The sequence below is a fragment of the Crocodylus siamensis genome, chromosome 8, assembly GCF_052110815.1.
Source record: "Crocodylus siamensis isolate JL-2025a chromosome 8, ASM5211081v1, whole genome shotgun sequence".
In the NCBI taxonomy this organism is placed as follows: domain Eukaryota; kingdom Metazoa; phylum Chordata; order Crocodylia; family Crocodylidae; genus Crocodylus; species Crocodylus siamensis.
The window spans coordinates 57,292,506-57,316,051 of NC_143402.1; the positions used below are offsets into that span (position 1 = coordinate 57,292,506).

Below are 23,546 nucleotides of genomic sequence, written 5' to 3' on the forward strand. Positions count from 1 at the left end.
GTTCAAACCCGGGGATGAATTACGGGGCTATTGGAAATGCATGTACATCGCTACGTTCAAGGCCTTCTTGTTCAACTGAGCTTCCTCACTCCCTGCAGAATGGAAGTTTTCCTTTAAGAAATGCTGTTGTGGTCTCATGGAGGGAAGAAAATGTACTTTTGACCCACATAAAATCCTAGAGACTGGGGCTGGAAGAGACCTCTAGGGGGTCACATCTAGTCCAACCCCCTGCCTGAGGCAGGATCAGCACCATGCAAACTATCCCAGACAAATCCATTGTCCAACCTCTTAGTAACACTACATAACAACCCTGGCACAACACAAGACATTGCATCAGAGCCTGCCAGAGGGAGAACAAGGGAACTTAGGCAAATCACCTGTAAATCAGAAACAGTGATTGTTCTGCTCTATTTAGCCCTAGTGAGGTCTCTCCTGGAGTCCTGGGTCTAGTTTGGGGCCCCGCATTTCAAGAAGGAAGTGGACAGGTTGGAAAGAGTCCAGTGTAGAGTGACAGTGATGATTAGGGGTCTGGGAGTCAGGACTGATGAGGACAGGCTGGAAGAACTAGGTTGATTTGAGTCTGGAGAAGAGAAGACTGAGGGGAGATTTGATCATAGTCTTCAGATACCTGAAGAGTGATGACAGAGAGGGTGGAAATAGGCTTTTCTCTTTGGCCTCGGGACAGGACTAGGAGCAATGGCCTCAAGCTGCAGCAAGGGAAACTGAGGTTGGAGATAAGGAAGAACCTTCTGACTATGGGGGAGGGGGGGTTTCAAGCTTTGGAATAGGCTGCCCAGGGATATGGTGGAGTCTCCATCCTTGGACGTTTTCAAGAGCAGGTTGGTTAGACATGGGGCTGGGATGGTTGATTTGGGCTAATTCTGGCTTGAGCAGGGGTCTAGAAGATATGTTCTTTTTCCCCCAGCGTGTCATGAAAGGGTGGAACTTGATGCCATTTGATGTGGTGGAAGCTGAGAGTTTAGCCAGATCCAAAAAGGGTCTGGACATATTCTTGGAGGAAAGGGACATCAGTAGCTATTGAGCACAGGAGTGAACAGAGTGGCATCTGAATCAGAGTTTTGTAGACCTTACATGCTGAAGGCTGCGAGTGAGAGAGGATCAGGGAGAAAAACCCAGGTCAGACCCAGTTCACTCTTCCTTCCAGCACTTGCTCTGTGCTGCCTTATGACACAGGAGACTGGGCAAGGTGGACCTAGGATCTGACCCAGGAAGTGCCAGGTCTGATGTTCTTATGAGATGCCATGGAGATACCTGACTTCCCTATGCCTGACTTTGCTATGATACTGGTGCACTAACATGGTACCAGTATGAAATGCTGCTGTTCTACTGAGTGAGGGGGACTTTACCCCCCTTTTGTACTTCTTTGGCATCAACATATATGATTGCGTAAAGCACATCACAGTGGAGGGCAGGAATCAGGCCCTGTGTCTTTGAAACTGCAAACGCTGTCCTGCCCTGGGGTCCTAGCATTTAACCTTGGACCAGCCAGCCCCTGATCAGCTGCTGAGGCCAACACTTATACCACTGTGGTGCTCCCCTGTCTTACAGCACTGCAACCTGGGCTGGGGATGGCAACTGGGCTGGTTCACTGGAGAAAGAACCAGCGTCTTCCCTGAATGTTCAAGATCTGCCCCCATGATGCCCCTTCCACTGCTTGTCATATTAGTAGCATTTCTTGGGCTTGGGGCAACAGGGATCATGGAGGTCCATTTGGCTTTGATATAGAACAAGTCTTGGCTCCTTGGGGTCCACGCTGTAGGGTGGGGGCTGACTGTAGTGAGTGCTGTTCTATATCTGTGGGGCAGCTGAAGCCAAAGGTTCAGAGAAAACATTTTAATTGCTTTCTGCTTTTGCAAGGACCAGCCATGATGCTACATTGGGTCCTGGCCCTGTCAGGGCAGGCAGTGTCCATGGGACAGACTGTGATGGGTCCTTTTGGGGTCTGCTTCTAGGAAGCAATTGCTGTCCTATAATCCCCACTCCCCTCCCCCCACTTCTGCTGCATACGTCGGGGTTTTTAAGCCTTACTCGTTGGCAATGGGTGTTGGCTGCAGCCCAGGCTGGAGATGGCAATTAGACTGTGCCAGTGCTTCTGGTGGGACTCAACCTGGGAGGGTCCTGGCTATAGGGCCTTGTCCCTCTGCTCAGGGTCAGACTGATGCCAGATTTGGGGTCAGGAAGGAATTTTACCCAGTGGTAGATCAGTATGGACTGGGGAAGGTGGGGAGAGTTTACCTTCCTACTTAGCAGGGGCATGGCCCCTACCAGCGAGCTCTTGAACATCTATTAACAACCTTTTCTAGCAGTAGGATGTCAGCGGTTGTGGTCCCCCAGCTTTCCCTGTGGCAGGGTCGGGGGTGATGTCTGGGGCTTTTACAAAGAGTTTAGATGATGGATTTGTCTGGGATGGTTTGGACAATGCTGATCCTGCCTCAGGCAGGGGTTTGTGACCTCTGCAGGTCTCTTCCAGCCGACCATCTCCAGGATTTCAATATTCCTCTTATCCCGCTTTGTATCCAGAGGCTTCTTGATGCAAGTGTTGGTTTAATCCACATCAGAATCTGCCCCCTCCTGGGTGACTGTGTGTCTCAAACACACACGTATGTTGGCCTCATGCTTGGGCATCCCAGTAGTACTGGTTCCCGTGGTATCAGAGTCCTTCCTGGTTTATGCCAAGCTCACATGACATGTCCCAGGGTAGCAAGCCCAGGTACTGGTGGGATTAGATGGAGAAAGAACCAGTGTCTTCCCTGCATGTCTTATGGGGCTCAGCCTTGTCTTAAAGCCCCAGATCCAAGAGTCACATGATTGCCATGGGATCTCCATCATCTCTTAGCCATGCAGGGGGGATGTGACTGCTGACCCCTGGGGTCTGGTCTGTGAGCATGAAAACGTGAGAGATGGGATGTGGCTACATTGCTCCTAGTTCAGCAAAGAGCTGAATGAGGAGAAATATGTTGGCCAAAGATTGGTGAGTGAGAGGGGCCATGGGCAGGGGGCACATATGCAATTAGCTGCCTCTCCTTTCCCTAACCAGACACCCCTTTGCATGTCTGAATGTGTGCATGCTGTGCAGGTAGCATGTTGCATGTTCCAGACCCACTTGCTTGGACGATGTTGCTGGGCCATTTAGTCCTTGTGCCTTCAGGCCTCAGAGCCCTGGACTTCCAAGATGACAGCTCTCATGTATTCATGGTGGGAATAGAGAATGCTTGCTGGGGTGGCACCCCCCACCCAAACCCCTGCTGCCAGGCTAGAGAAGAGCCATGAGTCAGACTCCTTATAGGTTAAGGCAGAGGAAGGTTCCTGTATCCATGATCTGTCCCCAGCTAGCACTTCCAGTAGCTCCTGGGATGCTGGATGGGCCCCTTCCCTAAGTAGCAGGCTGCTGTCTTCATCCCATGCTGCTGAGGTTGGAATCTGGTTTCCAATTGCCACTGTGAAAATCCATGTTTCCAATACCCCTTTGAGGTACAGGCTGGGAGCTGGGGGCCAGGACTCTTGGGTTCTACTCCCTGCTCTGATGCTTTGGGATATTTTCTCCCAAAGAACCCTCCCCAGTGCCCCCTTTTGAACAGCAGCTGCTTCTGTTAGTGCTGTGATGGGAGTCAGAGTCTCATGGAGAGCTGCATCTCAGTTCCAGCATACCTTAGTTTCCCCACTGATTGGGAGAGATGGGTAGAAGGCCCCAGTCCAGCCTCCCAGTTGGGCAGGTTGGTGAGCTATTACAGGCACTACTGAAACCTGGTTGGGAGTTTGCAACCCTAGAGCCTGAGCCCTCTCACTCTTTCCCTCTCTGCCTTGGTTACGGAGCTGGCAGAGAGCTGGGGAATGGCTAGGGCAGGAGCCCTGGTCCCTTGTTATTTCTGTGGCTGTTGTACCTGGGAGCCCCAGCCAGGCCCCTAGTCTGAGGGGCACTGCGGATTATTTTAGGAGGATTATGGTAACACCTGAGAGGCCCCTTGACATGCCAGGACCTGGCTGTATTTGATACTGTATAAGCTCAGCTGTCTCCCCCTAGCTTTAATTCTGTGTATTTAAATAATTTATTTGAATACTGAAATATATGTAAACTGCAAGCTCTTGGGTGCATGCAGGGCCTGGTACAGCCAGCTCCTTAGCTGTGTCCACATCCATCTCCCCCTGGATTTAAGAGGTAAGCTATTGGGGGGCTGTACTTTAATTCAGTGTATTAAAATAATGTATTTAAATATTGAAATGTATGTAAATTGAAAGCCCTTGGGTGTACACAGGGCTTGGGACAGCCAGCCCCTTAGCCCTGATATGGGTCTGTCATTGCTACCTCAAATAGAAATAATAGAGAGGCATTGGGGAGGCAGCTCTGGGTTCAAATCCTGGATCTACTTTGGGACCCAGGCCAGTCACTGTCTTTGCGTGCTGCCTCAGTTTCCCTATGTGTGCAATGGGGATGAGGGCACTGAAAGGCTTGGGGCTGCCAGGCGGCAGCTGATGTGGGTCAGATAAGTACGAAGGCTGTGGCTTGGCTGTGTGCCACCTTCCTGTCCGCAGCTGGTCTTCCCCTTCCCCTCCTGATACAAACACTTGGCTGTTGGCAGCATCACTTGTGACCTGACACTAGAGGGGGGGTATCAGAGTCCTTCCTGGTTTATGCCAAGCACACATGACATGTCCCAGGGTAGCAAGCCCAGGTACTGGCAGGATTAGATGGAGAAAGAACCAGTGGCTTCCCTGCATGTCTTCCTGACCCCCCTCCCCCCATTCCTGCCACCACTTCATGTGACCACCTGAGACCCTTGGGTCACCATTTTTCTTAGAGATGGTTTCAGGACACTGGGAACACAGTGCTTCAGGGCCAATGTCCCTGTCCGTTTGGGTCACTGACCTGGGCTTGCAGAAGTCAGCAATGGATCTGTGGGATCCCATGGATCGTGATGAGGCCAGAATTTCCACAGCTTGATTTGACCCCCAGCTCAGCAGCTTTGTTCTCTGTGGCCAGGGTAGCACAAGGCAGGTAACCTCTAAGCATGTAAAACTCTGTGGTGATAGCATGCATGTTTTGGTGTCTGTGTCTCTGTATAATAATTTATGGGTGTCTAGAACTGTGCATTTTGGTAACTAGATGCACAAGACATACATGTATCTACATCTAGGTATATGGTGCATATGTATCCTGTACATATGTGAAAGGGTGCAACCATGTGATGATACAGGAGGTGTTTTGGTGTTGTTGACATTCCAGTGTCTAGGTGCATGAGACATACATGTAGGTATATAGGATGCAGGGCTGTACATGTGTGCAGAGCTGCTGCTGTGTGAAAGTGTGAGGTGTTTCAGTGTTGTAGGTCCATGTGTTGTGGTGTCTAGGTGTATGATGTGCACATAGCTATGTCTAGGTATATGGTGTGTCTGTACATGTGTGCAGCTGTGTCTGGATGCATGAGGTATTTCAGTGCAGTGGCTGTCATGGAACTGTAGCTGAGTTACACACATGTGTATGTGAATGTGTATGTGATTCTGTGTCAAGGGCTGTGAGTGGTGTCCATGCCTGGGGTTACAGGTGGTTCTCCATCATGGGGCTGCATGTGTGCATGCACGGTTTCCCTGTCCAGTGCACAGGCACCTGATCTGTGCCTGACATGTAGCAGTGCTGGATGTGAATGGGCAGCTAGGATTTTCCATTTTTCCATAAGTCCCAAGGACTGGGTGTTTCTCTGGAGCTGCACAGACAGCTGAGATTCTTCCAAGTGCCCGTGTAGCCATAGCCAGGCTGATCTCTCTGTCTCAAGGCATGGCAGGAGATCCTTCCATGTAAGAAGAGCACAGAGTGGGAGAGACCAATGCAGTGATGACTGGCTGTGACCAGAGCAGCTGCTGGCAGCTGGAAGCCCTACCTGCTTCCATGGGCATTCAGAGGGTTTTGTTTACTGCCTCTGGGGCCCTATGTTCTCACCTGGATTTTCCACTAGGCTTTCCAAATCCAGCTCCTACTGAGGCATCTCAAAGCCATGAGCACATACACAGGGCAAGGAGACAGGCACAGCAGGGCTTTGTGGCCCACCTGCTTCCCTGTGATAACTTCCTCTGCACACATGCTCCTATCCCATGGGCAGATGGCTCCCCCCAAGCTAACCCGGGCATGTTGCTCATGGCAGATTCTTCCCAGGCTGGTGATTTACTTCCCACTTAGATTTGCCTCATGGAAAGGAAATGAAGGCCATGGGCAGGGAGATGGGTAGAGACAAGCCGCTCTGTACAGCTAGGCATCTGTCCTCCTTGCTGGCTGCTGAGTTCTCACTTGGGAGTGAGAATCCCCATGTGGGAACGACTGCTTAGAAACTGCCATGTGCAATTCAGTCATGCATCTTGGAATGAATGGAAGGGGGCACGTGGGTGGAGACAGGTGTCATGGTTCCCTGTGCAGAGGCAGGGCTCAGTGCCCTCGCCTCAAAAGTATGTGCCTGGCATTGATTTCAGTGGGTCCAGTTTCCAGCAGCCATCTTGGGCAGGTGGGGCTGAGGGCCCCCTGATAAAGATTTCCTGTCTCACCCAATGCTGTAGTCACCCCTCAGCTGTTTCCTGGTGGGCTGAAAAGCAATGCAGGAAGCAATTGCACTGCCCTACTAGACTAACATGTACCCCAACCTCCTCCCACCTTGGGAAATAACAGCCTCCTGCTGCCGCCACCTAATGGAGCTAGAGGTCAAAGTCTTTGCAATGGGTCTGATAGCTGCAGGTCTCTATGTGGCTGCTGGCTGGCACTTCTGGACATTAAACTAGTTAGAGAAAAATCCATGTCAGCTCTGCAGTGCTGAACCAACCCTCCTGAAAGCCATGCTGGGACTGCATCCCTGCCCTGGCCAGTGCCTGGGGATGGGGGAGTTATTTTGAAGCTCTTGGTTTGTTAGACTTCTCCCCATTTGCACCCAGAGGGGTGTTCCTTTGGGTTTTATCCCTTGGGGGTTTCCCAAATGCAGTTGCATGGTCCCCCTGGCTTCGCCTATAGCAAGTTCAGCTGTGATGGCTGGTGTTGTGTCATAGTGGATGGTGTAGTGTTGCTAAGAGGCTGAACACTGGATTTGTAGACAAGGGTTTGGATAGAGCTGACCCTGCTTCAGGCAGGGGGTTGGACTTTGTCCCTTCCAGCCCAACTTCTGTATGATTATGTGATTCTTTTCCATGATTTAGGCCCTGCTAGGCCGGGCCTGCTGTGTTATTTAAAATAAACCACCAGAATTAGGTAGTTTTAGAAATAGGACATGTCTGGGAATAGGACATGTCCAGGCTGGTTTGGATGGGAATAAAGCTGCCTTCAGTGGGGGTGAGGTGGGGCGCGGACTGGATGTGATGTCCAGAGGTTCCTGCCTGTGCAGATGCTCTGGGATGTCTATGGATTTATACCCAGAGGGTAACAGCTTCCGGCTGATCCCAGAGCCGTGGTTTCCTTAAAGGTTAAACGGCCTCTTGCTATCTTATTTGCAACCTCTAAACACCTTCAAAAACCCAGTCCTCAGTCTCCTCCATGCCCCGGAAAGTTTTACCCTCTAGTTTCATAGTTTCATAGTAGCTAGAGTCGGAAGGGACCTAGGTAGATCATCTAGTCCGACCCCCTGCCTTGGCAGGAAAGAGCACCGGGGTCAGATGACCCCGGCAAGGTGCTCATCTAACTTCCTTTTAAAAATCCCCAGGCTAGGAGCCTGCACCACTTCCCCTGGAAGCCGGTTCCAGGCCCTAGCCGCCCTGACTGTGAAGTAGCGCCTCCTAATATCTAATCTAAACCTACCCTCCGCCAGCTTGTGACCGTTATTCCTGGTCACTCCTGGAAGCACACGGGGGAACAGGGACTCCCCCAATACCTGCTGATCCCCCCTGACCAGTTTGTAGCAGGCCACAAGGTCCCCCCTTCACCTTCTCTTGTGGAGGCTAAACAGGTTCAGGTCCCGTAGCCTCTCCTCATAAGGCCTGCCCTGCTGACCCCTGATCATACGAGTGGCCCTCCTCTGGACTCTTTCCATATCGTCCATAGTGTCTAAGGCCTGTTGCTTGCAGCATCTCTATAGGCATGTACCCTTCTAATCCATGTTTAACGAGCACCTGAATGCAGTGCTCTTGATTTAGTGATGCTATCCTGGATTAACTGTACAGAAATACTTTGCAATGTCCTGGGATAAACTGTTACTATCTCTTATCCAGGAAACTTCTTTTGAATATATCTCAGGGCGAGAGATACGGATGTGTGTGTGATTATGTTTTAACCTGGGATAAATTGGTTCATCCCAGGATAAATGCATTTGCAAGCCTATCAGTGTCCAGTATCCAGCTAGGGCTCTGAATGCAGCTTTAAGTGGACCACAGGCAGGCAGCAAATGCAGAGCAAAAGTGGGGAGACCCACCTGCCTCCTTGGTGCCACTTCCTGTCTCAAACAGCTGCACAGGGTTCCCTGCAGTGGTGAAGCTGATGTCGTGTCTCAGCTGTACCCTGGGGGATGAGGAGCTGGAGAAACATAAGATTGTGACTGGGCTGTGCCAATGTTTCTGCTGGGACGCAAACCTGGAGGGTCTTGGCTAGAGGGTCTTGCCCCTCTGCTCAGGAAGCTGCACTGGGGTTAAGAAGGAATTTTCCCTCCTGGTCAGACTGAGATGGGCTGGGGGCAGGTTTGCCTTCTTCTGTAGGAGGGGCACGGCCTTTGCTTGGGATCTCTAGAGTGTCTATTAACAATCTTTTCTAGCAGTAGACTGTTGGTGGCTGTGGTCCTCCTGCTTTCCCTGTGGCAGGGTCGGGGGTGATGTCTGTTGCTGCATCAGGGTTGATGGTGTAATTTTGCTAAGAGTTTGGACAATGGGTTTGTCTGGGTTGGTGTGGACAGAACTGATCCTGCTTCAGGCAGGGGGTTGGGTTAGATGTGACCCAGCTGGGGGTCCTTTCCAGCCACACTTCTCTAAGATTTGAAGAGGCTGAGGTTTTAATGTAGAATAACAGGATGTTTGAAGCGGTAGCTAGGACACTGTGGTCCTAACCTTTGCAAGCCAGCTCCGTGTGCCCTGCTTCTGTATGCATCAGAGGGTCCAGGGACCTAATTCCCCTTTCCCTTACCCTGGTGTGAACCACCAAAACAGGGAAGCTTCAGAAATGCCTCTTCATCTTGCTCCTATACCGGGGCCTTTGCAGTGACTCTCTCTGGGACTGGAGGAGAAGAGGCTCTGAGTTCAGCTTTCCCTCTGCCCTCTCTCTTCTCCCAGGAAGGGGGTGCTATTGGCAGAGGCCCTGATCCTCCCCCTATCCCATGCCATGACCCTTGGTGAATTGGCTTCTCCATAATGCCGGTGAATAATTCATCTGCCAGGCCTCTGTGGTGCCTTCCATCTGAGGTGCCAGCAGTACAGAGCAGAGGCTCTTATTCAGCCCTTGGCCCTGAAAACAGCCTGATGTTATCATTTTCCAGGTATACAGTCTAATGAGTGGGGGGTTGTCTTATAATTCAAAGTCATCTTGGAATCAGTAAATACAGTAAACTGAGTTCTCCACAGAGCATCCTGCTGCCTCCTCCAGCCACCACAGCAGGGAACAAGGGCTGTTGGAGAGATAGTGTGGCCCATCAGGACTCCTGGGTTCACATCCTGGTGCTTGGAGTCAGGGGGCTGGAAGCTCTTAGACAGTAGTGGTCTTCTTAGGGTTATTTAGAGTCAGGACTCCTGGATCCCATTCTAGGCTTGTTCATTGGCTCATTAGAGGTGTTTCAGAGGCTGTTGGAGGTGTTTCAGAGGCTGCTTTGGCTTGCTGAAGAGTGTGGCTTGATGTTGCAGCAAAATAGATTTAAATTGGATCTCAGGAAGAATGTCTTCACTGTCAGAACTGTGAGGCAGGGAGACAGATGGCCAGGACATTGGGGGTGGGGGCTTCATCCTTGGAGGTGCCCCAGGAGAACTTGGACAGGCATCATTCAGGGATGATATTGGCACAGCTTTGCCCGCACTCTGCTCTGGGGATCTCCCAGGCTGCTGGGCTTTGCTGGTTGCCGCATGGGGCCAGAAGGGAATATTTCCCCCCTCCTGCTGCTACAGGTGTCAGGGTTTATTTTGTTTTCCCTCAGAGGCACTGGGTTTTGGCTGAAGCCCAGGCTACGGAGGGTGACTAAGCTATCTATGCCAGTGCTGCTGCTGGGACATGACTCTGGAGGGTCCTGGTTAGAGAATCTTGCTCATCTGCTCAGAGCCTGACCAATGCCAGATTTGGGATCAGGAAGGAATTTTACTCCCTGGTCAGATGGGCACAGACTGTGGTAGGAGAGGGGTTTGCCTTCCTCTGTAGAGGGGGCATAGCCTCTGCCTGGGATCTCTGAAGTGTCTATTAACAATCTCTTACTGCAGCCACCATGATCCCCCTGCTTTCCCTGTGGCAGGGTCGGAAATGATGCCTGGTGCTGTGTCAGGGCTGAAAGTAGTTTTACCAAGAGTTTAGAGAGTGGATTTGTATTAGATGGTTTGAAGGAGCTGATCCTGCCTCAGGCAGGGGTTGGACTTGACGTGACCCGTGTAGCTCAGTTCCATCCAACTTTTCTGTGATTCTGTGAGTCCATCACACTATTTCCAGGACCAGAGTTTATTCCAGGCATTCAGGCCTAACCCAGAGTCTGCTGGAGTGAGAGCCTCTGTTGACTTGCTTTGCCTTGGCAAACCTTTCCTCCCAGGCTACAGCCCTGAAAACCAGAGGCCAAAAGAGATCCAGACCTAGAGCAAGCCTGACTAGGCTATCGAGGGATTCTGGGCTCCAAGGGTCAAGGTAGCTTTGCCAACTTGAGGAAGGGGCCTTGTTGGCCAAGATGGAGCTTCCTCTGCAGGTGTTCTTGGGAGCTGTGTTTGGCTTCACTCACCAGCCCCTGCTATGACAAAGGCCTATTTACGCTGGGTGCCTGGGCCATGTAAGCTCAGGAGGCAGCACGCTCTGCTCCTTTATCCTCATGGGGGGATGTATCACTGTCTTACAGTAGTGCTGGGATGGGCTTTCCTGCTCATGGTGGTGAATCACGGCAGCCCTGGTGAGTGGGAGGCATCTCTAGTGCTTTGGGGCTAGGAGGAGCATGAGCCATGCTAGGAGATTAGTAGATGTTGGGGGGAAAGCATGTGGGACTGCCTGAGAGAGCCTGGAGGGGAGTGGGCAGCAGAAGAGGCCATGGCCATAGCTGTGGCCATAGTCGTAGCTGTAGCTGTAGCTGTAGACAGGGCATGTAAACAGCCTGAAAGAACAAGGGTGATTGAGTCTGGAGAAGAGAAGACTAAAGTGGGATTTGATCCCAGTCTTCTAATCCCAGAAGGAAGATAACAGAGAGGATGGAGATGGGGTTTTCTGTCCAGACACAGGAGATAGGACTAGGATCACCAGTCTTAAGCTGCAGCAGGGGAAACTGAGGCAGAAGATGAGGAGGAACTTCCTGACTCTGAGGAGGGGTCAAACATTGTATTAGGTTGTTTTTAAGCCTCCCCCAAAGGCATAGGGTATTCAGTGCAGCCCAGGCTGGGAATGTCAACTGGGCTGTGGCAATGCTTCTGCTGGAACTCAACCCCAAAGAGTCCTGGGTAGAAGTTCTTGCCCCTTCACTCGGAGTCAGACCGATGCCATGTTTGCGGTCAGGAAGGAATTTTACCCCCTGGTCAGTATGGACTTGGGAGGGTTTTGCCTTCCTTTAGCGGAGGCACAGCCTCTGCCTGGGATCTCTTGAGTGTCTTTTACAGCAACAGGACATTGGCTGCTGTGGTCCCATGGACTTCCCTGGGGCAGGTTCAGGGGTGAAGCCTGGTGCTGTCAGGGTTGACGGTAGTTTCATGAAGAGTTTATATGATGGATTTATCTGGGTTGGTTTGGACAGGGACGATCCTGCTGCAGGCAGGGGGTTGGACTAGATCTGACCTCTGGAGGTCCCTTCCAGCCCTACATCTCTAGGATTTCTATGATTGGAACAGGCTGCCCAGAGATGTGGTGGCATCTCCATCCCTGACAGTGTTCAAGAGCAGATTGGACATTGGACTGGGATAGTTTAGTTTAGGATGATCCTGCCTTGAGCAAGGGGGTGGATGAGATGCATTAGCATGGTCCCTTCCAGCTCCTCTTGCCTATGATCCTGTGCTTCTTCCTTGCACTGGCTGCCTCCCGTGGGGAAGGCACCAGTCTCCATCCAGTCTGCTGCCTCTTGCTTTTTTCTCTTGCATGCCCTCATATTTAATCCTCCCGTCTTCCTATCTAGCCACACTGGAGCTTGCATGCATCTTCCTTCCACCCAAACTCCCTTCCGCTTGGCTTGGCAACAGCTCAAGTTTCTGCACACGCCCTGGTGGGTGCTCAGGCTCCTGGTGCAGAGGAGATGTAGCCAGATGCCTGCCTTGGAGGCCACTGACCCCTCTCAAGGCCCATGGCCTCCAACCATGGCCTCTACCCCCCCCCCTCCCAACCACTAAGCCCGCAGAAGCCCCATGTGGCACTGGGGGAGAAGGGGGGGCCGTGCCCCCCACTGGTAACCCAGGGTCTCCCACTGCTGCCCCGCTGCCCCCAGGGACCTGGCTGGGTCCCTCCCCACTCTGCAAAGCCGTGTGCCCTCACGTTTAATCCCAGCCGCCTCGGCTGTGTCTGTCTCCCCAGGGTCCTGCTGTTGACGAGGGGCTTTGATCTCAGCAGGGTGCCTCCTGGTTAAATATTTCATCAGGTGGCAACACACTGGCTCATTTGATAGCGAAATTAATGAGGTGCCACACATGAGGCAGCCAGACTGATGCCCTCATCTCCAGCTGCCCTCTCTGCCTCTCGGGGCCCTGCTTTCCAGTTTCCCACTTTTCTGCTCTCCTCTGATCCTGTCTCATTCTCCTTCTGTCTGCCCTAGGTTTTTCCTTCCTTTCTTCTGCCCTCACCTCTACCCAGGGGACATGGTAATGCTGGCCCTCACAACAAAGCATCTCTTCTACTGTCTATACCCTTTGCTTGATTCACAGCTGGGTCCAGCTGTCTTCCCGACCCTATTACAGTGAGCAGGGGGTGGCTTCCTCATGCCCCTGATCCCCTTCCCCCTCCCTTCCCCCAGAATCCTGTGTGTCCTGAGGGATGGGCCTGATTCATGGGGGGTAATGCTGGTGTTTCAGGAGAAACTAGCAGGAGCTCTCCAGGCTGGAAGCAGGGTCCTGCCTTCTGGATGCTCCCCTTAAAAACCTTTTGGTAGTTCATTGGTGCCCCCCTGTACCCATCTTCCCCCTTGCCTCTGAAATGCTCTTAAAACTCTCCCTCTGTAGTTGTCTTCTCCTGCCCTGAGCTGCCACCTGGCCATGCTTTGTACCTCCGTCCCATCCCACCCCAGGAGCAGCTACATTTTGGCATTAGGCAAGCTCATGTGAACAGGCCTCATCCCAGAAATAGCCTCATTTCAGCTGGGCTGGGTGGGCATGAAGGAGGCACAGGGCCAGCTGGTATCAAAGCGGGGAACTCTTTTGGCTTCAAAGCAGGGCCTGAAGACTTGATCTCTGGTGTGTAAAGGGCTTGTTGGGGGAAAGCAGGTTAGAGGCATCTCTGAGCAGTGGCATCAGGGACCCAGGGATGGGGGGACAGACAGGGACATCCCCAGTGGCAAAATTAAGCTATATTTAAGCCAAGAGACAGTGTAAGAGGCACGACAGGGGAAAGGGCTTGATCTTCCTAGCCCAATCGTGGAGAGAAAGAGCAAGGCTGCTGCAGGGGGAGGGAGCCAGCTGGCTGGAAGGAGGCCAGGACCAGACCTGGAGGGAACCAGGTGGGTGGGGGATAGGAGACTGTGGCATTGGGGAGTTCAAATTCAAGACCAGGCAGGCTGGGTCAGGGTCCTGCCCTGGTGTGGCCTGAGCACTGTTTGAGACCAGGGGCTGTGAATCCCCAGGGTGGGGGGGAGGTGTGCAGAGTGTGGGGGCCGAAAGTGAGAGCAGGGTAAAGCAGCAAGTAAAGGAAAAATCCTCCTCCCCCTTCCCCCCCACCCCCCCACATAAGCATCAGGGTGGCTCCAGTCCAGCTGGGCAGCTCCTGGTGGCTTAAGCCCCGAACTCCCAGCACCAGGGCAGGGAACATCTGTCTGTCCTGCTCTAAGATGCTATCAAGGCTATGCCTGGCAGTGACTCCCCACAGGCATCCCTGCAGGGGTGTCTGGCTCGGGGGGGAAGGCCCTTGGCCTTTAGGACTTGCCCAGCAGCCTCCTGAAGGTCCCCAGCTCACCCAATGCTTTCCATTCCCTCCAGAGGCCTGCAGCTGATGCTGCCTTCCCTCCCTAGAGGGCAGCTCTTGGTCTATATGAGCGTGGCAGTTGCCTTCCCCCTGCAGCCAGGCAGTGGCAGGGGCCAGACTCCTGGGTTCTAGCACTGGCAAGGGAAAACGGGACAGGATGAGAACCAGGGAGCCAGCACTGGAGGGTGCAGGGTGGGTGCTTTTAGTCCCCTCCTACCTCTGGATGGGGGGGGAGAGTCACAACCCCGGGGGGCTCTGGGATGACCCCAGTGATGGGCTGAGAGTATCAGTGCAGCCCAAGGCCCTGGGCATGGTGTCTCCAGAAGGTGGTAGCAGCAGAGTGCCCTCCAGGAAGCCTCGAGCCCAGGTCACAGAGCTCTTGACAGAGGCATCTAGCTCCCTCTCCTCCTCTTCAGAAGCCTGAGCACTCGCCAAGGCTTGTGCGAGAACTTGATCCATTGCCAAGCCAGCAATGGCGGGGGGGTGGAGGTGAAATGCACGCTTCAGCAGCATCCGCACAGCCGGCAGAGATGCCGCGGTGCTGGGTCAGCAACATCCCTGTTCCTTCCTGGCATGGATGAGGAGGGGTGAGGATAGGCGAGCTCTGAGCCTGCAGGCACCAGCATCTTAGAAGCCACATCAGAGGGGAAAGAATGCAGCGATTCTTCTCCTCTTTAATCTATCTCCACCTTTCCTTCTTTCTCTATTGGTGCTGCTGTCTCCCTGTGTCTGAGTCTGCCCCCCCTTGGCAGAAGACAGTCTCTTGGGGTCAACCATTTTCATGCCCTCTCTGCCCCCAAGCACAGGGGGAAGAGGCTGGAGATGACAATCATGTCAACCTTGTGCCCCCCTCTCTGGCTCACTGCAGCCTAGGCAGACAGATTGCAGCTTTCTGCCTTAAGCCACTGGACCAGTATCCTGGATCAGTTCAGATCTAATCCCAGCCAGTGGCCAGGTTCTCAGAGCATTGCTTTAGTCCTTCTCAAGCTGCATTAGCCCCTGGTGCCCATTGCCTGTAGGTCCCAGCTGCCTAGGCCCAGGTCCTGTACCGTCCAAACCAGGCCATGGGCCATGATTGGGTGCTGCGCTATTGATTTCTAAGCTCCTGGGATGCCTTCCAATTGTCTCTGGGATGAGATCAATGCCACTGGCAAAAGTAAAAGCTTCTTGCTGGAGACAGAAAATATTGGAGTTGATTTTTTTTATGATGAATCTTGCCAGTACACTGGCCCTGGGAGGCTGTCCTAGCTGGGGCTGGGGGAGCTGGCCTAGATGGTTCCCTTGGCACAGATACTATGTCCCTAAAATGCCATGGTGGAGGGGTCCATAGGGTCTGAATCTGCCTCACGGGGACTCCCTGCCCCCACCCCACCCCAGCTCTCCTTGACAGGCAGATTCCCTTCCTCCAGCCCTGTCCCTGGGTGGGGTGCTGGCACATGCCCATGGGTGCCCTTCTGGGCAGGGTCTGGCAGGTGCTGGCCAAGGTGCTGAAAGCCTGGTCGGAGGGTGTTGGGTGGCTGTGGTGTCTCAGGCCACGGTGCCTGTAGGATGCAGTAGGCTGGAACAAGGATCTGGGAGTCAGGACTCCTGGGTTCTTTTCTGGCTGGGAGACAAGGAGAACCTAGTGGTTAGAACCAGCATGTGAGAGCCAGGATTCTTGGGTGTGCACAGCCTCTTGGGCTGGTGTTTTTGCACCAAAGAGAAGCCTGCTGCCAAGCCCGGAGGGAGTTGGAGGTGGTTCTGCTTCCCTGGGTTATGTTTCCAGCACTGCTGCTCCCAGCACTGCTGCCCTCAGCCCTGCCAGCTGAGATGGGACCCAGGAGGCCTGACTCCCAGATCCTTGCTCTAACCACTAGCCCAGTGCTGTGCCTACTCAAAGAGAAAAGAACATGTTTTAGTTGCATAGCATTTGCTGCCATGGGAAGCATTTTCAGGGGAGAAGGGAAAGGGGCTTGGTTGGGACCCCCCAGGCCTGTTAATGAGAGCCCACACACTGGACAGTGCTACGTCTGGAGCAAGGTGCTGGCTGCACCTGTGATCCTCTGACGCCGCTGGGCCATGGCTTGGAGCAGGAGAAGCAGGTCTATGAGGAGAAGCATGTGGATGGTAGTGGTTCAGAAAAGTTAAATGTAGAGGAAGAGCTTTGCAGCAAGCCATTTTGGTGTATGAGTGTAAGTGTGCATATGTATGTGTGTGGATGTGTGCCTGTGTGTCTTCACATTTGTATGTGCATGTGTGCACATGTGCATATATGTCTGTGCATGTGTAGTGTGTGTGCAAAGAGTGTAAGTCTGCATGTGTGTCTGCATGCTCGCGTGTATGTGTGTGCATGTGTGTATGTGTCTGCACTGTGTAGTGTGTGTGAAGTAAGCCTCCATGTGCGTGCATGTATGTATGTGTATATGTGTGCACATGTGTATGTTTCTGCAGTGCGTAGTGTGTGAAGTAAGTCTGCATGTACATGTTTGTATGTGTGTGTGCATGTATGTATGATATTGTGCATACACATGTGTGTCTGTGCCTGTGCAGTGCATAGTGTGAAGTCTACATGTGCATATTCATGTGTATGCCTGTATGCAGTACATACCTGTGTGCATGCATGCAGTGTGTGTGGGTGTGTGTGTGTGTGTGTGCAGTGTGTATGTGTTCACCCTGTATTTGCATGTCTGCACATGTGTGTGTATGTATGTGCAGTGTGCATGTGTGAGTGTAAAAAATATTTCCTTCTTCCATGAGATTCAGTGTTTTATAAGTATGCACACACAAGTGCACACGCGTATACACAGGTCTGTCTAAAGCAGACTTATTGTCTAATCTGGAAGGGGGGCAATAGCAGTGACTTTGGGAAGCAAGGCCCCAGTGGTGGGACACAGGTGTTGTCCAGTGATTGGAAAGGGTCAGCTGGACTCCTAGGTCCTGTCACTTCAGGAAGGGGGAGGGGGGGGCGCGAGGTCTCATGCTCAGGACAAAGGAGCTGGATGCCAGGACTCTTGAGTTCCACCTCCCAGTTCTGCCTCACAGGGAAAACCCCTCCATATGTGCCTCCGTTTCTTTGTCTGTAGAATGGCTGCAAGAAGGGCCACCCACAAGAGTTGGGAAATTCTGTGAGTTTCCAGTGGAGTTCAGCTCATGCTTAGACCTGGCTGTGTTTGGGTGTGGGTGCCAGGACTCCTGAATTCCTGGAGGCGTGTGTGTGGGAAAGGGGACTTGGGCCTTTGACAGTGATTAGTTTTAATGAAGGTGAGGCAGCAGCATGTGCAGCATCCACAGAAGCTTCCTGGGGTGGTGGAAGGTGGAACCAGGGGCTTTCGCAACTGTACTGGAAGATGGAAAGGGGAGGAGATCCCCAGAGGCCTTGGTGGGGGTGGTGCAGACATAGTGCTGGGGGCTGGATGGGGGCAGTCTCATCCTCTCCAGCGATCCCAACATCCCCCTGGCCCTGGGATCGCTGACTCAGGCTCCCTTCCCATCAAGTCAATCACTGAGCAGGAAAGACCTGCAGCGTTGGGGGGGTGGCATTGGAAGCAGCACTGGCTGCAATCCCAGCCCCCCCCATCTCAGCCTTCTCCAACTGGGCTGGCCCCACAGGCACTGCACCTTCCAGCTCCGTTAACCCCTTCTGCACCTGGCTGCTACAAAGGTGGTGTGAGGGGAGAAGGAACTGGGCTCCCAGGGGGACCCATAGCAAGTTGTTGGGGGGAATTAACAGAGGCTAAGGGATAGGCCTGAGGTTGTCTAGCCAAGCTTGCTCACAGAGCTGGGGATGGCTCCAGACCTGGTGCCGGGACCTGATCTCAGCTTCCTTCCAGGCTCTTTCTGGCCCTGGCAGAGTTAACCCAATATGGGGTATCTTCAGTGAGGTCAGCATCATTCCCCCCACCCCATCCACTTGGATAGCCATGGTATCCCCTAGGGAGGGTCTGGAGTGGCCAGGCTGGCAAGTGCCTGTGAACATGGTGTGGAGAGGAGTACAGCTGTAGTTCCTAGAGTGCTAAGGAGGCTCCTCCACAGGTGAGGCATGGGGAACCAGAAGATCAGGACCCTCCAGAGGGATCCCAGGAGGGAGACAGAGAGAAAGTCCCAGGGGCAGCTGGTGCCAGGTGCCTTTGGAACACTCAACTGCTCCCATGACAGAGCAGTTCTGGTGCCCGAAGTAACTCCATTTCCTGGCCCCAGACATTTGTGGGCCAAGCTGAGACTGGACCTTTCCTTGACTCCCCACACTCCTTTTGAATATATGATCTTAGCTACCATCATAGCCAACTGCATCGTCCTGGCTTTGGAGCAGCATCTGCCCGTTGACGACAAGACCCCTATGTCCGAGCGGTTGGTGAGTGCCCAGGCTCCCTCTCCTACCTCCAGGGAGCCAGGCACATGCTCCCTGCCCCTCCTCCCACTTCCCTGACAGCTGCTTCTGCTGCCTCGTCCCCCGGGCCCTGGCTGCCTTCTCTCTGTGGCAGCTTGTCCTAGATTCATCCTTGTCCGTGCCATGCCAATCTGGGCCAGGAGGTAATGGGCCTGGAAGCAGCAGCTGTTTCTGGGCCACATGGGGCTTTGAGGTGTGGTCTGGGCTTTGCTGGAGGAGTCTGTCTGTCTGTCGGTGCCCCAGCTGGGAAAGACCCCCCCAAACTGTCTACTCCAAATAGCCCTCCTAGTGTTCTTGACCAGCTCCCCACAGTCATTGCCACACCCAGCCTTGGCCAGGCTTCTAGTGCAGGGAAATTTTTCCGGTTGTCAGAGACAGAAACTGTTCCAGTGGTGGGAAGACCAGAACTTCTGGGATCCACTACCACTGCACCCAAAGACAGTCTCTGGCTTGGGATGCTCCCACCTCCCTACATCCCCTGGACCCCATCAAGCTCAGGTCACCCCATTGGCCATGCCCTTGTGCCTTGTGCTGGCTCAGGTACAGGATAGAGGGTGTGTTCACAATGATCCCATGGGCAAGGGGCTTTCATGCCACCCCCTCACTCTGCTTCTCTCTCTCCCTTCCCTCCCCACCGCACAATATCCAGGATGACACGGAACCATATTTCATCGGCATCTTTTGTTTTGAGGCTGGGATTAAGATCATTGCTCTGGGGTTTGCTTTCCACAAAGGCTCCTACCTGAGAAACGGCTGGAACGTCATGGACTTCGTGGTGGTTCTCACGGGGTGAGTTACTGCCTCTTCTTCCCCCGCGTGTGGGCATTTCTCATGTCCAGAGGTAGATCAATGGCCATAAATGGGGGAGGGAATGAGGTCTAGGCCAGGGGTGGCCAACCTGGGGCCCAGATGACACAAGTGGCCCGGGCAGCCTCTGTGTGTGGCATGTGGCAGACTAGGGAGAAGACAAGCAAGGCAGGTGGGGCAGGGGGCAAAAAGCAGACCAGCAGATCAGGCAGGGAGCACAGGTCGGGAAGCAGAAAGGAGAACAATAGACCAGGCAGGGAGTATAGGGCAGCAAGCAGAAAGTAAAGCAGCAGAGGACAGAAAACAGAGCAGCTGATGGGGAAAGGGGCACAGGGCAGTGAGCAGAAAGCAGATCAGTAGACCAGGTGGGGAGCAGAAAGCAGAGCAGCAGATTAGGCAAGGAGCACAGGGCAGGGGGCAGAAAGCAGAGCAGTAGAACAGCAGTGGAAGGGGTCAGAGCAGCATTCAGGGAGGGTGAGGAGCTGAATTTGTGGTCGTCTGCCAAACAGTTTGTCCCCCCCGCTGGTCTTGCAGGTGCCTAGTGGTTACAGCTAAGCAGGCTGGGAGTTGTGATGCCTGCATTCAGCCAGGGAGGACTGGGACACAGTGCTAACTGTCTGGACTCCTGGGTTCCATCCCACTGCCTGTGTTTGGCTGGCTGCATCTCAGTTTCTGCTTGAGCCATGAATTCCCCACCCTCAGCCTCGTCCCGGACCCACATGTCTGATTTGCTGGTGGAGTCTCTATGTCTATATGTGCATGTGTGTGCCTGCTGGGGAACTGGGCTGAATGAATGGAGCAGGGTGTGGCTGGGGTGAGTAGTAGCGTTAGAGCAGCAGGCAGTGGAGGCTGGGGAGGGAGCCCTGGAATCCTTGGTCCCACCTCTCACCAGACAGATGGAGCAGTGGAAGCAGTGGGGCTTCCTGGGTTCTAGCCCCACCATCGACTGGTTCTGAGACCCCCATGGTGCCTTGGTTTCCCCTCTCCCACCTCACATCACTGGAGGCCATGCCATGCCCTCTACTCTGGGAGAGGTCTTGGCAGCCTCTGTGCTCACTGCCTGTCAGGGCTGGGCTTGCAGGGGATCAGTGTTGGCACAGCTCATGGGGCGGGCAGCCTGGGATGGGTGAGCAGAGTGTGTCCACTTGGGCTCTGCGCTTGTATACCCCCCGTGGGGGGAGGTGCATGTGTGCAGTCACACTGCAGCTTGGGGTGGGAAGGGATGCATATGTATGGTCACACTGCAGTCTGGGGGAGGGACGGTGTAAGTGCACATGTGTTTGTGTTTAGACTGCAGCCTGAGGTCTATGTGCACATGTGTGTGGTCATGATGCTGCTTGGTGTATGGTCACACTACAGCCTGGATGAAGGGCGCTTGTCATGCAGCCTGCAGTGTGTACACGTGTGCTTACACTGCAGCCTGGGGGAATGGTGCATATGGACACATGTGTGCATCCATGTGCTCACAATGCAGCCTGAGACCTGTGTGCACATGCATGCTTACAATGGAGTGTGTGCACATGTATGTGCATGTACCTGCTCTGCACTGCCCTGCCCTGCCCTGGCATCCCCTCAGAGATACCCATCCCCCCACTGGTCCCTGGTGTAGTCCTGTGGGCACATCCACGCTGCTTGTGTGTTTGTCTCCCCCCTCCACCCATGACATTGAGTGTCTCCACATGCATGCCTGGTGGCCTGTGGGTGCAGGGCTCTGGCCTGCCTTCATAAGCAAACAGGCTGGGATGGCGCAGAGGCCTCTTTCAACGATCCTCCCTCTTCCCCCCCCACCTCATTCCCCTCTTGGCACCCAGTGCACCCTCTTCCCCCCTCAGCCTGTCTTCCTGCAGCTGCAGGGGAACACAGGGCTTGTTAGTATGCCAGGCACAGCCCTGATGAGGGAGTCCTCCCAGCTAGTACCTTATAGGTGCTTTCCAGACGTGTCTGGCATGCCAGAGAGGCCACTGTGCCTGAATGTGAGCTAGGCAGAAGCGGGGAGGGAGGGGAGTAGGGCTGCTGGGCACCTCCTTCCAGTGATACAGGGAAAACTGAGGCACCAGGGTAGTGGGTGGGGCTGGCTCCCGGCCCCCCAGATCTCCATGGCAGGGCCCCGAAGGCCTTGTGAGTGGTGTGGGGGAGACATGGGGACAGCAGGGTAGTGTGAGGGGCAGTGTTGTGGGGATACTTCTGCTTGCATGTAGCGGCACATATGTGTTTGCACATGGGGAAGGGATGAAGCAGGGATATAAGGGAGGCTGCACATGTCTGGACTGCGTGTGCCCAAGCATGTGTACACATAGGAAGGAGATCCTGGAGTGCAGTAGGGAGATCAGGTGCGTGTGTGTGTGTGCACGTGCATGCGCACACACACATGAAGAGGGGGTGAAGCAAGAATATCAGGGGGGCTGTGCATTTCTGGACTGTGTGTGTCCAGACAGGAAGAAGACCCTGTGTTGAAGCAGGGAGATCGAGATTGGTGGACTGTGTGTGCAGGTGTATGTGTGCTTGTGGAAAAGGTTAAGCAGGGAGACAAAGGGGAGCTGTGCGTGTCCAGCCTGCACATGTCCAGGCATGTGTGTGCACATGGGAAGGAGACCCTGGGATGAAGCAGGGAGATTGGGGGACTCTGTCTGCCGGTATGTATGTACCTGTGGGAATGAGTTGAAGCAGGAAGATCAGGGGACCTGTGTGTGTGCAGGTGTATGAATACACACAGGAAAGAGTTGAAGTAGGAAGATCGGGGACTGGGGGGGAGTTGTTCATGTGCAGGCATATGTATACATGTGGGAAGGTGATGAAATAGGGAGGTTGGGGAGGGAGGTTGTGCATGTATAGGCAAGTGTGCGCACACTGGAAAGAGACCCTGGTTGAAGCAGGGAAATCGAGGGTCTATCCATGGCCCAAGGGCAGGTGGAGACCTGTGGTGCTGCCCCCTTGCAGGAATGGGGGGTGAGGGAAGGCACAGCCCAGCAAGATGAGAGGGCACAGAAGAATCTGGGTATGCCAACTCCTGTGTGTACAAGGCACATGCATGTCTGTGTGCACAAATGTAAGTTCATGCATGTGGCAGCATTGTGCATGCCTGGGAGGAGGGCATGAGTGTGTCAGGAGAGGGCATGTGCACATGCAAATTCAGGTAATGTGGTCATGTGTTTGTGTATCTCAGGGGGCACATTGATATATGGGGAGGGCAGCCTGTACATTAGGGGGAGCATGTGTGTGTGTACGTGTATGTGCCTGTGTGTAAGTGCAGGAGGAGTGTGTGTTTGTGTGCACATATGTGCATGTGTGTGCAGGCAGTCCACATGCGTGGGGGACCCTGTGCATGTGTGCGTGCGTGTGTGTGTACAAGCAGTGCGCATGTAAACACAGGAGGAGTGTACATATATGCATGTGCAGGCCATGTGTATCCTTGTGCATGAGCACAGGGAAATGCACGAGTGTACAAATATGTGTGTGCATGTGTGTGTGTGAGGACAGGCCATGTGCATGCCTGTATGCATAGGGCAGCATGTGCATGTGTATGCATCTGTATAGGTAGCGTGTGCGTGTTTGTATATGTACAAGCTATTTGATTGCCTCTATATTAGCATAGGAGAGTGTGTGTGCGTATGCCTGTGTGTAAGCATAGGAGAGCATGTGTGTGTGTATTTGTGTATGCGTGCATATGTACTGTCAGTGTGTGTGTGTGTGTGTGTGTGTGTGTGTAGAGGCCAGGTATATACCTGTGTGTAAGCATAGGGGAGAGCGTGTGTGCATACATGTACAGGAGATGTGTGTGGGGGGGGTGTACAGGCTGTGTATAAGCATAGAGGAGCATGTGTGTCCATGTACACATATGTACAGGCAGTGTTCACGTGTGTGTGTACAGGCCATGTACAATGCATGTGTGTGTGCGCACGCATATGTACAGGTAGTCAGCATGTGTGTGTGAGAGTCCAAGGGGAGCACATGCATGTACATGTGGCCCATGGGTGGAGCCAACCCCAGCTGCTCCCTGGTCTCCTCTGCTCCATCCTGGGGAGCCCCCACTCCTGGTGCACTGCTAATTACTGCCTCTGCCACGCGCTATTGTCCTGCATCTCTGGCACTGGGAGACCATGCTGTTTAGTGCTGTCACAACACTGCTGAGCTCTGCTGCTGACTTCC

At 53.5% G+C, this 23,546-nt stretch overlaps 1 protein-coding gene across 1 annotated transcript in view; it reads left to right on the forward strand.

The window, feature by feature from the left end:
• The window catches only part of CACNA1A (calcium voltage-gated channel subunit alpha1 A), a 151,090-nt gene that overhangs the window by 67,046 nt on the left and 60,498 nt on the right, over nt 1-23,546 (forward strand). The window contains exons 4-5 of the mRNA XM_090061117.1: nt 18,451-18,557; nt 19,243-19,382. Of these exons, the coding sequence (XP_089917243.1) occupies nt 18,451-18,557; nt 19,243-19,382 (247 nt within the window). The remainder of the gene's footprint in view (nt 1-18,450; nt 18,558-19,242; nt 19,383-23,546) is intronic.